General features: G+C 38.8%; 2 protein-coding genes and 1 long non-coding RNA gene across 13 annotated transcripts in view; 1 reads left to right on the top strand and 2 right to left on the bottom strand.

Annotated features, from left to right (window-relative positions):
- def8 (differentially expressed in FDCP 8 homolog) overlaps positions 1-17,420 on the bottom strand; it is a 179,906-nt gene that overhangs the window by 108,860 nt on the left and 53,626 nt on the right. The window lies entirely within an intron of this gene.
- Positions 3,577-16,241, bottom strand: LOC127977455 (uncharacterized). Its single transcript, XR_008158230.1, has 2 exons — positions 9,991-16,241; positions 3,577-5,564 (listed from the first exon to the last, which is right to left on the bottom strand). It is a non-coding gene; the product is annotated as an uncharacterized LOC127977455 (long non-coding RNA).
- On the top strand, positions 5,563-9,852 carry LOC127977405 (uncharacterized). 3 transcript variants are annotated; one of them, XM_052582307.1, is made up of 3 exons: positions 5,563-5,855; positions 6,231-9,208; positions 9,576-9,852. In XM_052582307.1, the coding sequence occupies exon 2, from the start codon at positions 6,843-6,845 to the stop codon at positions 7,803-7,805; it is 963 nt and encodes a 320-aa protein (XP_052438267.1). In that variant the 5' UTR covers positions 5,563-5,855; positions 6,231-6,842; the 3' UTR covers positions 7,806-9,208; positions 9,576-9,852. The 3 variants fall into 3 exon arrangements, 2 of the variants coding, with proteins under 2 accessions (XP_052438267.1, XP_052438266.1); XR_008158173.1 differs by lacking the exon at positions 5,563-5,855 and having other exon boundaries at positions 5,865-6,818; XM_052582306.1 differs by lacking the exon at positions 5,563-5,855 and having other exon boundaries at positions 5,865-9,208.

The following is a 17,420-nucleotide window of genomic DNA, read 5'->3' as shown; positions in this document are numbered from 1 at the left end:
CCAAAAATCTTACACCGCAAACAAAAAAAGGTATTTTAGTTTTACCATATAACTGTATAAAAAACTGCAACAAATAAGTCTAGGAATATAAAAAATGATATATTAGGCCATCCTCAAAAATATTCTTGTTTGCCGTAACCCGACTGACCCTGTCAATTTAGGACCGACTCAATTATTATTATTTTTTTTGCTTTTAGTCCGACCGACTTGCCGGTTGTACATTTGTGTTAAGACCGACCAATTATTATTATTTTTTTACTCTTCAAACAACTAATACAAAAGCAATAAAATAATATTCATAATATTTTAGTAAGTATTGTAAATATATAAATTGCCTAGGCCTACATACAAACGAAGACTACGTTCTTTCTTAAAAAAAAAAAAAAAACATGACGTCATTTATGTTTACATGGATGTCACACTATGGCCTGTGCGATCACTTCGTCTCACATTCACTGTCAGAGTCAACGGTTCTGATGGCTGTGGCTGCAGTAAACAAAATGTCACTGTTTAAAGTCATACGGGTTCGGGCACCATAATACATCTAAAAAATTAATTAAAACAGCTCGACACCGCTTTGACTTGGCACGACTTTCTGGAAAAACTGTGCCCAGATCTTTTCCCATCCCTTCTCCCGTCTAGTCTTAAACTTCGAAAATCTATTGCACGAATCGATTGAACCAACCAACACAAGTTTCGAAAACGAAACTTTGCATGTTTTTTTTGGAACACGCGTCACACAGCAACTGCAGCTTCGGACACACGCGCATAACAGCAAATGATACTTCTGAACAATGTTTCTCTATTTACAACAGAAACGTGAATTCTGCTGGTATTCAGACAGTCTCATGCATACAGATACAGATTCGGGCTAGAATCGCCTACGTATGCAATTTTTTGTTGTTGTTGACATTTCGTAAACACAACCCTGTTGAAGCCTGCAGTAAATGTTTTGCATTTTTATGGCAGTCCACTCTGCTTATTGTTTTTCGAGAATGTTGCACTCCTGTTTGTCATTGTGCACGTAACTTCACGCCAATAAATCATCAGAAATATAGGTCTTTACCAATATACTGAATTTTTACATTCGTCCTGCCTGTTGTCCGTGGATTTATCTATATTTGGTGTTATTTGCTGTATAAAATGCATCTAGACATGCAAAATCAATTTTACAACTGATTCAATTAACACTTGTCACTCAAATCAAACAGGATTTTTTTGACAAGTGACAACCCAAATAAGCAAAGTAAATTGTATCTCATTTGTAGGTTGCATTGACATGCAAGTAAAACAGTACCTCTTTTTTTTTTTCTTCTAACCTGAAATTCATGATATAAACATGTTTTTGACAAAGATTTCAGTTTGTTTGTGGTCTATATAGCCTGCATCAAAAAATATGATTTATATGAAAATATGAAATATGAGCCAAAAAGAATACACGTCACACCTCTGTTTATCAATTTGCACTGGCTTCCAATAGCTGCTTGCATACAATTCAAGGCATTGATGTTTGCCTACAAAACTACCACTGGCTCTGCACCCATTTACTTAAATTTGTTACTTCAGATTATGTGCCCTCTAGAAGCTTGGGTTCTGCAAGTGAACGTTGCTTGATTGTGCCATCCCAAAGAAGCACAAAATCACTTTTTCGGACTTTTAAGTTGCATCAGTGGCAGCTCATCAGTGAGTCAGTGTCACGGACAGAGGACCTGTTAATATATTTTCTAGTTTATATTTCCATCTTGTTATGCCGCTGATTTCGTTTTTTTTTTCTCATAGAACTTATTTGTAAATAGAGCATTCACTGTCTGTGTCTACAACGGACGTGAGAGTTATCATCTGTGCCCCACAGCGAAAAGTGTGTCTAAACTTGATGACATCACACTATAGTGTCAAATCAACTGAACCCAGTATCAGTACATTTCATAATAAACAGAACGAGCATCAGTTCACTGTGTCCGGTGTAGACCTGGCGTGCGTTTTTTTATTGTTTTATATTACAGCCCTGCTTGTTTTATTGTTTTTATTAAATATCTGTATTGACTGCATGGTCATATTATGGAATTATTTACTGCTATGTGACCTACAAAAGTAAAGCTTGGCGAGTCGATCAACGAGCATTGCTGCAGGTTGATTTTTGGCGGATGTGCTGTGCTTGTGCTGCCACGGTCATCTTCATTTCGTCAGGTGAAACATCTCTCTCACTCGCAGCAGAGTCTGTGAGCAGTAACAACTTCCCCTCCACGAGCACTGATACCAAAAACTCGCTCCGCCTTCACTCTGTGAATAAAGTATTTCAGTAGGCCAATGTTTGAAATGTTATGTTTAGAACGTAGCAAATAAAATAATAATAATAAAAAAATAGTAATAACAGGAGAGTTTCAAAGTGGCTTAAGCTATTTTGTGTAAACTTTTTTCCCTACATCACATGCGAAAATAATAACATCGTAAGCATTAAATCTTTAATTGCTGCTTTCTGCTGTGAAGATTTTGTTTGTGATGAAAATAACAGTACATTTTTGTCAGTTATTTTATCTAAACAGATAGATTAACTTCTTCAAGATTTCAAAATCAAATAGCATGCTGATAATGTAGTAGCACTGTAAGATTACATTTGTTTGAAAGCATTATTGCAAAAGCGATTGCGTGTGAATCTGTTTAAATCATCCTTTAACCCGAAAATAATCAGTAAAAGAAACAGACAAACTCTTAACATCCCGCTCGACTCTTGCATTCATTGTAACCTTCTGATCAAGCTATATCTAAATATGTTTAACATGAATTCTTGTTGAATATGCAGTTATATTATGGGCTGTTGGCACGAATTGTACTCGTGATGGAGAGCTCTTGAAGTGAGTGAAAACCACAACGCTCATATTCAAGTGTTTGTGCAAAAATTATTAATGCGCATTAATGACAGGGAGGCGCCGTCTCATCACTTTAATTTTTTCCTGATAATGAATTTACATAAAAAAATATATCTACAGAAAGCTTGAAATGTTTTTTTTAAACGAAAACGAATTGTGTAATCTGTGAATGTTGCATTTCTCTCGCAGCAGAGAGCCAGCACTGTAAATTTCATTCTGCAGTCGACAAGAAAACATTTGTTTATTAATAAATAATTAAAATGTCTCATTTTTCAAAATTATTAGGCTACTTCTGCGTGTGCTTTGTTGCAAACTTAATGCATGTGCTTGAGCGTGGAATATACTAAGATTTGATTATGTAAATTTTATATAAACCTCTGATTAGTTGAATATAACAAACAAATGACTAAAACTGGAAAAATCTTACGTGGGGGCAGACCATTTTTTAGTCTATAACCAAAACAACAGTCCTTTATAAACTAGTTCAGTAAGTGAAAGCCTCATAAGACACTGTCCATATGAAAGAGCAATTAGCACCTTTATCTCGACCCCCACAAGTCATTCATAACTACCCCCAAAAACCCAACCCCCTCCAGCTGAACTGAATTCGGTCTGGTTTTTTTTTGGCTCTGAAGAATAGTGCAAGAGGGTCTGGCTGCAGACTTGCACTTGCACTCTCAGACTTGCATTCTCAGACTTGCACTCTAAGACACTTGAACTTCTGCTAGTGACATCACTTGCAGTCTTTATTTTTTATTTTATAGATTTTTTTTTTTTTTTTTACTTTTTGTTTGAATTTCCCAACATTTTATAACAGTAGCCAGGTGGCGAAGACAAGAAAAAATTAACTAAATTACAATGTCACTTGCAATCACTACTTGCACTCTGCTACCTGCGACACTTCCAATCGACACAAATCGTGCTTGTTGCCAATGGAGACAAGAAGCTGTGGTGGTGAATAAACGCAACGCGCAAAGCTTCGCGTAAAGCATTTTTTCCATCTAGAATAAACTGTCTACAACTTGTTTATATCACTGTCTTTGTCCATTAAGCTATATTATGCGTTTTATTTATAATGATTTTCTATAGGAGGAAAACATTTAATGTAACGTTACAATTTAACGCACTGCGTTCTGTACTCGTCTGCTTGCCTGTACAGAGCTGATCCTTTTAAAATCACTTAATGCATTTCATAATGCACGTTCATATTTGCTGGTCTGTAGCCCTATTAGGGCTGGGTACCGAACTTCGATGCCTTTATGGTATCGAACGAAAAACTTCGATACTATGAGAATCGAAAAATTATTTATCTTTCGGTGCCAAAGTTCGGTTCCAAAAGCCAAGTGGCCAGATTTTTTTTTTTTTTTTGCCAAGCGGTTGTGTCTGTGTGAGCTTGAAGCATATGTGCATGTAAGGACCAAAATTCACCGTGATTGGCTGTCCACCACAACGTGACGTGACGGGGAGCTTTTCTGAAGATACTCGCAGTCACACAACACAACTGTAGTTGTTTTTTCTCAAAACGATTCCGTTTTACAATGACAAAGAGGTCTAAAGTGTGGCTACACTTTATAAAAGTGGATGCCGAGTCAGCAAAGTGCAACATATGCGATAAGAGTATTGCAACCAAAGCCGGTGTTAATGAAGCATTTGTTTGGAAGAGTGTTTTGCCCTCCCTCCCTGTTTAGTTTGGTCTACTCCATTGTGTATCTTGAAACACAAGAAACACTAGTATTTACGAGAATAGCCTACTTGCAGAGACAATTATTTTGATATAATTGTGTGTGTATGTGTTCATTCAGAAGTTACGATACGCGAAAGATGAATTCATTCTCTGTACGCGCATTGTCTGAAATGCTTCTCGCAGCGCGTGCTTTCAATGAGTGAGCGAAAGCTCCGAACGCGCACGAATTGTTTAAAACGCTTGAATCAGCAATATTTAGAAACAAGTGCGAGCAGCATTTCAGAAACGTTGCAAATGTTGTGTGACTTGAGATGTAAAGCACATAAAGCTGTCGTTTGAGTTTATAAACTTCTATTTCATGCATGATTCGTATGGATCTGCTAACTGAATGCAAAGTGTTAGTTCTAGAAGAATGTTTGTGTCTTGATGAGCATGTATTGCTCACTAGGAGTCGCTAAATGAACAGCTGCTGTTCTTTTTTCTTCTTTTTTTTTCAGTTGCCCTATTGGTTAAAATCCCCAAACTGTTTACTTAAATATTAAATTAATAAATGACATCAAAACAGGGGCGTTTGCATTATGATGTGGTGGGCTGCTGTGGGCCAGAAAGTCCAGGGCCACTTTTTGGTCCCAGTCTGCCCCTGAATGGCACACCCCTATCCAAAAAGCACAACCAGTTGTATTAATAATGTTATCCTGAGCGTGAAGTGTTACCAGAATTTGTTTTCATTAAGGTGAGAAATAAAGGTTTTGTGTTTAATGTATTTGTGTTGATGTAGAAATGGATTTTAAAACATATGGTATCGAAAAAAGTATCGTTATAAACCGGTATCGAAACTGAGGTATCGAAACTGGCACCGGATCGAAAGATTTTGAACAATACCCAGCCCTAAGCCCTATATATGTTGAGTCAACAACAAGACATATAGGCTATGCCTACTGAATTGTCTTTATCATCTTAGTCTGTTATTAGACCATTAAACGTTCGCATTGTGTTCATAGCCATTTGCTTGCCTTTGTGGCAAAGTAGATAATCTCCCTCCCCTGGTATTTAGAAACGGCCTATCAGGGCTCAGTCATTGCTTTATAAAGGCTGTGATTAGGCTACCTGGGATGCGTCATTGTTGGCCCCGCCCATCCGGTACGTGTGCGCTTCCGCCTAACAAAGCTGGAGTCGCCTTTTTGCAGCTTGAATAGCCAATTATTCCTGGCTTCGCTGTGGTTTTTAGGCTGTTTTTGCCACCTGGTTAGACTGATTTCATTCAAGTAATCTTCTGAGACTTGTGCTGTGAGCAACTGTATGAGGTGTGTGTAACGCTGTAGTCAATACCTGTAGGACAAAGTTTTGGGAACGTCCGCCTGTTTTCGGGTGGGGAAGATCGCCTCCTGCATAATAGCAGATTAAAGACGGTTTTGCTGTTTTGCTGTTTTGCTGTTTTGCTGTTTTGCTGTTTAATTAAGTATTGTTTGTTTTTCGTTATAATTGATCTTTGTTTGATTTTGTAGTGATTGTTAAAACTTTTGCTTTATATATTTCTTTCCTTTTCATTTCAGTTTTCATTAAGTGACCATTGTTCCTTTTTTTACATTTTGTTGTGTGTTTTGGTAATTGTTTGTCAATCAGGCTTTAGATTAATTTCGTTTTGTACATTTTAGTAATTTGTTTTCTTTGTGTTTTAGGCCCCTGAGTCGGGTGGCTAGCTGTCCTAGTATCCTGGTGGTGGTGGTGTTTGGAGCACGGAGTGTGGATTGTCGTTTGTAGTCACTCACCTCACTGTGTGTGTGTGTGTGTGTGTGTGTGTGCTTTACGAATAGCCACTTTTGCAGCTAGCCTACCCTGCTAGGGGTAAGCCTTCGTAAAACTGATTAATGTATGCCTGGTCGAATTATATCTTTGCCTGATCTTTTAAAAGGTGTATTTTCTATTTTGTGAATTTAATAAATAGTTTATACGCTAGTGCCTCTGTCTCTGCCTCCTATGGTAACGAACCTGTGTGTCTAAATTCCATCAAGTATTTAGTTCCCCTCACTTCAGAGGGGTGGCGTAGTCGGTAGTTATATCATAATTAATTAACTTCAAGTTGCCACGCCACATTCTGGCGTAGTCGGCAGGATACCGTGTTTGGCGGAGACACTGGTATTAGTGGTTGTATTTTTGTTTTTTTTCTTTTATTTTTCTGTTGCAGTGAGATTGATAAGGAGTAGCAGCAAAACAGCAGCGCACGTCTGGTGGATTCTGATTCTTTGTGAGTCTACTCCCTCTTGTTGGTAAGTGTTACGGCCGTCAAAATTATGGAAGAAGAGTTACAGGAACTGAGGGAAGTAGTAGCTCAGTTGCGGGCAGAAAATGAGAGGTTGCGTCAAGACCACTTTCTTGCGCTTCCTGGCCCTAGTGATGCACCTTCTATTGTTCCTGGTCCTTCTGTTGCTGCCCCCCCTCAGCCAAGTAGTGCACAGGCAGTCCTGCCAGAACGATTCGTTTTTGTACCTCGAGACAGGAAATGTCAAAAATTCAATGGCAGGGTTGGTCTGAGCATTGATGAGTGGGTTGAAGAGGCCAAAGCTTGTATGCAGGCTCGTCACCTGTCTGTTTCTGATCAAGCTTTCTTCTTGTTTGACCACTTGGAGGGGGAGGCAAGGGAAGAGATTAGGTACCGTTCGGAGATTGAGCGAAATGATCCAGATAAAATTATTTTGGTGTTACGGGAATTATACGGTTGCTCACAGTCATATGTCTCATTACAGAAGGCATTTTTTTCTAGAAAGCAGCAGGAGGGTGAATCATTGTTGGAGTTTTCCCTAGCTTTGATGGGTCTCCTAGAACGTGTGACGCAGCGATCGCCGTATGTTATGCCAAATTCACAAGTTTTGCTACGCGATCAGTTCATTGAACATGTTTGTGACGTGGCCCTTCGCCGAGAATTAAAACAGTTAATACGTCGTCAGCCAATGTTAACATTGTTGGAAGTTCGAAGCGAAGCTCTAAGATGGGAAAGGGAGGGGATGTCGGGGAGTACGAGAGGACGAAGCAATTCCGTTCCATCCGCCTATGGGATTCAGTATGGTGTACAAGGTGAGTCACGTAGTCAGCCTCCTCACCGCGGCCCCATTATATGTAGGAGGTGCCAACGACTTGGCCACTTTGCTGGAGAGTGCGATGGGGAGCGTGTTCCCCCTCGTCCGCAACCCCCTTTGCCCGCTGCGTCGTCACCTGAGGGTAGACAGCCTGGTCCATTTGCGTTGTCGGGAAATTAGTCCCCACCGTGTCGCCGAGCCAAGGCGCGGTTGGGGAATTGACCGGCTCTAGTGTTTCAAGTATGTCTCATTTAATGTCTTCATGCCCGCACCTTGTTATTCGAATGGGTGGGGTCCAAATTTCATGTTTGGTCGATACTGGCTCCATGGTGTCCACAATAACGGAAAGTTGGTTTCGTAAATATTTTGAACCATGGGGTCCGGATCGACTTAAGTCATGCCAGTAGCCGTCATGGCAGAGCACTTGTAACAAGTGTCTCGTGTTTCTCGTCGAGTAGCCGTCATGGCAGAGCACTTGTAGCAAGTGTCTCTAGTGTTTCTCGTCGAGTAGCCGTCATGGCAGAGCACTTGTAACAAGTGTCTCGTGTTTCTCGTCGAGTAGCCGTCATGGCAGAGCACTTGTAACAAGTGTCTCGTGTTTCTCGTCGAGTAGCCGTCATGGCAGAGCACTTGTAGCAAGTGTCTCTAGTGTTTCTCGTCGAGTAGCCGTCATGGCAGAGCACTTGTAACAAGTGTCTCGTGTTTCTCGTCGAGTAGCCGTCATGGCAGAGCACTTGTAACAAGTGTCTCGTGTTTCTCGTCGAGTAGCCGTCATGGCAGAGCACTTGTAACAAGTGTCTCGTGTTTCTCGTCGAGTAGCCGTCAAGGCCAGAGGACTTGTAACAAGTGTCTCGTGTTTCTCGTCGAGTAGCCGTCAAGGCCAGAGGACTTGTAACAAGTGTCTCGTGTTTCTCGTCGAGTAGCCGTCAAGGCCAGAGGACTTGTAACAAGTGTCTCGTGTTTCTCGTCGAGTAGCCGTCAAGGCCAGAGGACTTGTAACAAGTGTCTCGTGTTTCTCGTCGAGTAGCCGTCAAGGCCAGAGGACTTGTAACAAGTGTCTCGTGTTTCTCGTCGAGTAGCCGTCAAGGCCAGAGGACTTGTAACAAGTGTCTCGTGTTTCTCGTCGAGTAGCCGTCAAGGCCAGAGGACTTGTAACAAGTGTCTCGTGTTTCTCGTCGAGTAGCCGTCAAGGCCAGAGGACTTGTAACAAGTGTCTCGTGTTTCTCATTGAGTAGTATGGTCAGTGGTTAGAGTTGTGTTATCGTCGGGGCGACGATAAAATAGCTGGGGCAGATTGTGGCAAAGTAGATAATCTCCCTCCCCTGGTATTTAGAAACGGCCTATCAGGGCTCAGTCATTGCTTTATAAAGGCTGTGATTAGGCTACCTGGGATGCGTCATTGTTGGCCCCGCCCATCCGGTACGTGTGCGCTTCCGCCTAACAAAGCTGGAGTCGCCTTTTTGCAGCTTGAATAGCCAATTATTCCTGGCTTCGCTGTGGTTTTTAGGCTGTTTTTGCCACCTGGTTAGACTGATTTCATTCAAGTAATCTTCTGAGACTTGTGCTGTGAGCAACTGTATGAGGTGTGTGTAACGCTGTAGTCAATACCTGTAGGACAAAGTTTTGGGAACGTCCGCCTGTTTTCGGGTGGGGAAGATCGCCTCCTGCATAATAGCAGATTAAAGACGGTTTTGCTGTTTTGCTGTTTTGCTGTTTTGCTGTTTAATTAAGTATTGTTTGTTTTTCGTTATAATTGATCTTTGTTTGATTTTGTAGTGATTGTTAAAACTTTTGCTTTATATATTTCTTTCCTTTTCATTTCAGTTTTCATTAAGTGACCATTGTTCCTTTTTTTACATTTTGTTGTGTGTTTTGGTAATTGTTTGTCAATCAGGCTTTAGATTAATTTCGTTTTGTACATTTTAGTAATTTGTTTTCTTTGTGTTTTAGGCCCCTGAGTCGGGTGGCTAGCTGTCCTAGTATCCTGGTGGTGGTGGTGTTTGGAGCACGGAGTGTGGATTGTCGTTTGTAGTCACTCACCTCACTGTGTGTGTGTGTGTGTGTGTGTGTGTGCTTTACGAATAGCCACTTTTGCAGCTAGCCTACCCTGCTAGGGGTAAGCCTTCGTAAAACTGATTAATGTATGCCTGGTCGAATTATATCTTTGCCTGATCTTTTAAAAGGTGTATTTTCTATTTTGTGAATTTAATAAATAGTTTATACGCTAGTGCCTCTGTCTCTGCCTCCTATGGTAACGAACCTGTGTGTCTAAATTCCATCAAGTATTTAGTTCCCCTCACTTCAGAGGGGTGGCGTAGTCGGTAGTTATATCATAATTAATTAACTTCAAGTTGCCACGCCACACCTTGCAGTACATTAAATAATAACTATATATCGAATTTGGTCTTTTAATTTAACTTAACCTATCCTAATACATTATATACATTATTAAATACATATTAAGTGTTTGTTTTTTCTACAGGAGGACTACTAATTTAGTTTTAATCATTTAATCACCAACACAGCGTCTTGTCTCCATTGGCAACATGCATTATTTTTTGTGTTGATTGCAAGAGACGTCACAGGTAGCGGAGAGTGCAAGTAGCGATTGCAAGTGACATTGTAATTTAGTTTCTTTTTTCTTGTCTTCACCACCTGGCTACTGTTGCAAAATGTTGAAAGATTCAAACAAAAATAAAATAAACACTGCAAGTGACGTCGCCAGCAGAAACACAAGTGTCTTAGAGTGCAACTCTAAAAGAGTGCAAGTGCAAGTCTGCAGCCAGACCCTTCTTGAATGGTGTGTTACTGGGCTGAAATATGCCTGCACTCAGCAGCACTAATCTTTGTATTCATTATTTTCTCGCAGCCCATATTATTATTATCACAAGACAATAATGATAATAACAAATCATTAATTAATAATTAATCATTATTTTACAAAAATCATTGTTATTTGTAATATTTAATTTGTGTAAAGATTCAATTGAAAATCTTTGAATGAATGTTAATGTTCTGTTCTGTAATGTTCTGTAATGTTACAGTGTGGTAGTCATGAAAGTCATGAAACTATGCATATTTCCTCGGAATGTCTTTTTCATCTGTATGAAAAAATTATTTGACGTGTTTGGAAGCTGCAATTTAAAAATACAATTAATGATTCCCTTTTTACGGTCATTTCAAATAATCACCACGGCAAAACCATTCAAGTAGGGCTGGGACAACTCGTCGAGGTCATCGTTGACGTCGATGCAAAAAATACGTAGACACAAAATATGCGCATCAATTCGTCGACCTGTTTTTATTTCTCAAATTAAAAAGTAAATATTTCTCTACTTTATGTGCGTTGAATATACGCGATGGCCGGATCAACATTCTGTCTAACATTATATAACCAATCCAGGGGTTTTTCTGCATTTATCTTTTTTTTTGGGGGCGGCTGTCAAAGCCTTATTTGATCGGTGAGTGACGTAGAATAGAATGACTGCTGCGCCTGACAGGGCGCGTACGAGAGAGAGCCCCGGCTGCGCGCGCACACTCACAGCCTTAAACAACACGAGCGATTTTTGCTCTCTCTCTCCCTTGTGCATATTAATCAAAATCATTAAACACGATAGAAAATGGGCGGAACGCCAAAGTTTCACATGGAGCATTCAGAGATTTTTTTTTCTCCATTACAGGCTGATGGCTCCCACTGTTAATTTTTTTTTTTTTTTTTTTGGAAAAGCACTCTCTGTATACACTTAAAGCCCTCAAGTTTACATTGGTTACTGTATTCTTTCAATTGCTCTCTAAACAAGTATTTTGGGTGACCTTTTTTATTGAATGCTAGACATCAAGTTGTTGTTATTTTCATCTGAAAGAAGAACTTTTTTTCAGTAAGCTAGGCCCTATGTGTTCAGTAAGCTTGTTTCAGTAAGCTATGTGTTTTCAAGGCTTCAAGGTTTTATTGAATGGTATCTCTATACAAGTGCAAAGTAATGCATTCTTAGTCAGTCTTTTATTTTGTAATTTTAAGAGCAATAAACATATATTGCAATGTTAAGGAATTCGTGTTTTTTTTCATTCAGATATGTAAATCAACATGTATAAATTGTTAGTAGTCAATTATTGGGGAGATAATCGAAATCGAATCGGTCTGAAAAATTAATCGTTAGATTAATGGATGCGTCGAAAAAATAATCGCTAGATTAATCGTTTAAAAAATAATCGTTTACCCCAGCCCTACATTCAAGCTATCCAAAATCTGTTCCTCAATGTTTTTGCAACATGTAGACAAAGTTTGGTGTGTATAGTGTACTTCTCTTCTGAGCAGTATGCATTAATTCACAGCTGTAGCTTTACAAAAATCCAGATTCAAAATAGCTGACTTCCTGTTGGTCGCAGCTGGTGACTGTGAATTAGAAAGTTGTCCGTTTTGATAAGATCAATATATGTACCAAGTTTGGTGTCTGTAGCTAAAACTAACCCTCCCACTTTTGTCAAAAGGTGGCGCTAATAGAGAGCCTCTTGTACGCCCTTAATAAGCTTTTGCCAGTGTCTAGCTATCAAAAATACTGATTAGTGTTCTGAGTTTAGTGAAATTCTAAGTTTGTTATATGCCTCAAAATCACCTGAGAAGTATTCCAGTTTGACATGTTGCCACGGCAACAATATTTTTAGATATCAATATCCCCCCAGCAGATTTATATCGGCTGTGTTTTAACATTATTCTGATGAAGTTTGAAGCATATTGAGTAAAAATAAGATGCTGAATTCAAAGCATTTTGAAAATGACACACTTCCTGCTGCCAGTTGGTGGCGCTATAACTTTGACTCCTAATAGTCACATATATGCAATCGACATCATACAACAAATAATCTGATGAAGTTTGATTAAAATCAGGAAAAGTATGTGGATGGTATTAGACACTTCCTGTTTCTCATTTCTCGCCATAATTTCAAAGCCTCGCCACGAGCAAACCGTTCGAGATATCAAAAATCCCCTGGCAATTTTTCATCCCCAATGTCTTGAGATCATGTTGACCGAGTTTGGTGGCAATCGGGTAAAAAAACCTATGACAAGTATATCAAATTCCAGAGCATGCACTTTTTACATAGCTCTAAATAGCTGACTTCCTGTTGGACGGAGCCTATGACATGCAATACAAAAGGTTCGGCACAATGAGATCTATATGTGTACTGAGTTTCATATTAATACGTGCAAGTATGTGTGAGCTATACATCAACATTTCTGACAGTGTTCCAGGGGGCGCTGTAGAGCCCCTGTGGCACGCCCGGGTCCCAGCCTCTGCGGTCTCCTAAAGGCCACAGATTCCAAGGTGTGCGCAAATTTTCAAGAGTTTTTGAGCACGTTAAGGACCCCAAAAGCCCCCAAAATTTAATAAAAATACAAAAATAACAGGAGAGTTTCAAAGTGCATTTTTTCCCTATCACATGCCAAACTAATAACATTGTAAGCATTAAACCTTTAATATCTGTTTTCTGCTATGCAAATTTTGTTTGTGAGGAAAATAACATTACATTTTTGTCAGATATTTTATCTAAACAGATCGATGAATTTCAAACAAGAACAAGATTTCAAAATCAGGTAGCCTACTGATAATGTAGTAGCACTGTAAAATTACATGTGTTTTAATGCATTATTGCTAGAGCGATTGCGTGTGAATGTTCTTTTTCTGTTTAAATCATGCTTTAACCCGAAAATAATCAGTAAAAGAAACAGACAAACTCCTTAGCCTTTAACATCCCACTAACCTGATCAAGCCATAAATATGTTTAACATGAATTCTTGCTGAATATGCAGTTAAATTACGGGCTGTTGGCATGAACTGTACTCGTGATGGAGGCTCTTGAAGTGAGTAAAAACTAGGGATGGGCGTTTTCCGCAAATATCACATTTGAATATTTGAGCTCACAAGAAACGAATATTCAAATATTCGTTTATTTAAATTAAGTTTAATGAGATTTTTCAGCAACATTTATTGTTTCCGTCATTACACACAATTTGTGCTTACACACAATAAGCTTGAACATTACACATCGTGTTTTGTAGCTGAAAACCTTTGACAATGCGTGCAAACAAACAAAAGTACACATTAAAAGCAAAAAAAAAAAAAAAAGTGAACAAAGGAAAAAAAGCAGCCTGCAGCAATTAGGCTATTGTAGAACGTAGCCTACACTTAACTTTTAAACTTTTAAACTGTCATCAAATCTTTTCATGATCGGGGGGAAAGTCGGCTCCTTAGTCTGTTAACAGTTAAAAGGCAGTGGAGAAAACGCTCTCTGACGGCACAGACGTTGTCGGGACTCACAAATAAGCGAATATGTTTTGTGAAGCGCTTCGTGTTTTCGTTTCACCACTGAATGGGATCCTCATCTGGTGGAATACATGGCTCCAGCAAGAACTGTTACCACTCGACTTGGCTGGACTCTCTGTAATCATCGTTGAAGAACTGGCTCAGCCTTTTCCGACGAGTGGGCATTGCTGGATCCTCTTCATCGTTGGTGACCGCGGCTGCATACGCACCACTCGCATCAAGGAAATCATTCTGATAATGTTCAAAATGTTTTTTCTTACTTCTCTCATGTTTTCACCGAGAAACCTGAGATGTTTGTGTTGAGGGTCTAGGGCAGATGCGAGAAGAGGAGTTTTCATTGCATTCTCCACCTTAGTGGTGTTTATTCATTGCTTGAGAAATGCCGCAACAATGTTCTTGAATTCGGTCACTTTCTGTGATTCTCCACGGCATATTTGAAGTACTGCAGAAGACCGAAGTTCTTCAGGGCCGTTCACATATCCGTCTTTTGTGCGCTCAAGTTCATTATTTCCAATGTAGGCGCGCGGTATGCGCGCTCATAGGGGAAGCGACACGGTCGCGTTTCGCACGCGGTGCGACGCGCACGTTTTTTCCAGGTGCGTCCGAAGGAGGACGAAGCGGAGTCCTCCGTCAGCTACTCCGCTAACTGACGCAGCTTCACCGTCTGCGGTTTGACTTTACTAAATCATATTGAGGCGAATACAACTTATTGATCATAACAGCAACATTTAGCAAGGCAGGAAACATTAATTTTGCCTGAAGGAAGACGTATTCATTGAGCTAATGCAGTTAAATAGAGAGAGAGAGAGAGAGAGAGAGAGAGAGAGAGAGAGTGGGTGAGTGAGTGAGTGAGTGAGTGAGAGTGAGAGAGAGAAAGAGAAAGAGAGAGAGAGAAACTAGTCTAGGGCTATTCTTAAACTTGGAGCTCATTATATCGAAGTACAAATCCAGACACCAGAAACGTTATGCATTTTATGAATAATAAAATGTTATGAAAAGTATGCATTTTATTTATTCACATGCTGTATGGTTGAAATGATATTTTAGTTCAAAACTTTAAGTTCCATTGTTTAAAAAAAACCGCTTTATTGGCTAACGTTTCATAAACCGTCAGTTGTTATGCTCTAAAATCCAATTCCATTTGTAATTTCACAGTATTTTCACCTCCTAAATCACTAACCTTTAAAGTCACAATTCTATAATGGTCAAATTTACTCAGGCCGATTTATTTATTTATTTATGAATAATTGTAGCCTACATAAATAGGTGAAGCAAATTTGGATCGTCCCTTAGTTTTTCCCTTATTTTCTTAAATAAATAAAATAAACACTTATTTTCTACAAGAATAAACATGATAACATGTTCCTAATTCATCCAGAAATAATTTAAGCAGTTATTAAATTTAAGCAGTTATTAATAAACCTATTTTTAAACTTTAATTTAAATACTATTAAACTAACTTTAAAACCTCAAGGAGTTTATAAATTAAAAAGGGTAAAATGTCACAGTGCATGTTTAATAGCCTAAAATTATCTTGTGTTAACAATATAATTAGAACTAGTTAGAACACAGTTGAGCATCGCGGGAGGCTGATCTGTGCCAGAGCACATGAAGTGAATATGCTGCACAGTCATTTTCAGATGCAATGAAAAAAAAAAAAAAAAACTGAATAGCCTAGATTAGGCCCATATGCAGGCTCTGCTCTGAGGTATATAATAATTATAATTACTGTTAACCCAGAGTAACAAATTTTAATGGATTAATTGGCAATTTTCATTTGCTGCATGTTTTCTTAATTTTTTTTTTTTTAAACACGCTAAAAAAATAAATTAAGTTTGTGAGAGGAAAAAATATATGAGTCAGTGTATAGGTTGCATTTTAACGGATTAATCACCTATTTTCGTTTGCTGCATGTTTTTTTTTAATTATATAATTAATTTATAAGTTGCATTTTGTTACATTTAGAAATAATAACGGCTGGCATAATAATGTTATAATGTACGAACAGGATATATTTAGTTCTCTTCAAGGGTTAGTTCAGCCAAATATTAAAATTATGTCATTAATAACTTGCCCTCATGTTCCAAACCCATAAGAACTCTGTTTATCTTCGGAACACAGTTTAAGATATTTTAGATTTAGACCGAAAGCTCTCAGTCCCTCCATTGAAGCTGTGTGAAGCTGTGTGAACTACTATCCATGTCCAGAAAGGATGTGCTGATGGCCACTTATACAGATGGTAATAACACAAATGCGCCATAAAATACTAATTCCAAACAAATGGAAACACCCAAACGTTCGCCTTGCTACTTTCACAATCTAATGCACTGTAAATGCCAGATTTTTTTATATATATATATATATATATATATATATATATATATATATATATATATATATATATATATACACACACATACTTGTGACTTCCGGGAAAAACGGGATGTCTGGTTACCTTATCACTACCCCTTCGGGTGCTGAGGCCATTGTTTCAGATCGCTACTTTGCATTTTATTAACCTACCCGGTAGTCCTGTAGTCCTCAAATAAAAACGTTCGGTAGTCCTCAAATAACGTTATAATCAGATATTATTTTGAGCTCGTCAAACGTTTCATCTTAGTCATAGAAAAAAATATTCGTTAACAACAATTTTTCATCACTCGTCTTTGTTAACAAGGATGATCGTTTCCATCTATATGCGAATGTGTGTTAAGTAGCCTACAAGCCTAGTTTACATCATAAATAATAGTTTAACATTCAAAATTCAAATAAACAGAAAAATTCTAATTCCAAATAAAATGGAAACACCCAAATGTGCGCCTTGCTACTTTCACAATCTAATGCACTGTAAATGCCGGATTTTTTAAAACAAATAGGTCTAACAGAAAAGCAAAAATTCTACATTGAAATTTTTTTGGAACTGGATCCAACAGGATCAAATTAAGTACTACTCATAATACTCACATAAAAATGTTTGATGTGAGCACCGATGGAAGTGGTTCACTGACTGCACAGCACAGCCACAAGCTCCACAGTCTCATTTGGGATAATTAGGGCCAGAGCACAGAGGTGCGAGGACCCTCTTGTATCCTCTTTTATTAGGGCTCAAGCCCGAAGGGGCGAAGAGCCCTATTGTTCTTCTAAGGATTATTAGGGCTCAAGCCCAAAGGGCGAGAGGCCTATTGTTTTCCTTAGGATTATTAGGGCTCAAGCCCAAAGGGCGAGAGGCCTATTGTTTTCCTTAGGATTATTTATTATTATTATTATTATTATTATTATTATTATTATTATTATTATTATTATTTTTTTCCAACGTCTCGGGGGGCTTTTGGGGCCCTTAACGTGCTTAAAAAGTCTTGAAAATTGGCACACAGATTGGAACCTGCGGCCATTAGGGCCGGGCAGAGACTGATACACGGGCGTGGCACAGGGGCTCTACAGCGCCCCCTGGAATATGGAGGGCCATATATCATAC

Source organism: Carassius gibelio, chromosome B18 (assembly GCF_023724105.1).
Source record: "Carassius gibelio isolate Cgi1373 ecotype wild population from Czech Republic chromosome B18, carGib1.2-hapl.c, whole genome shotgun sequence".
Lineage (NCBI taxonomy): Eukaryota > Metazoa > Chordata > Actinopteri > Cypriniformes > Cyprinidae > Carassius > Carassius gibelio.
Note: the sequence above shows the minus strand (reverse complement) of the source record. Positions and strands in the feature narration are given on the sequence as shown.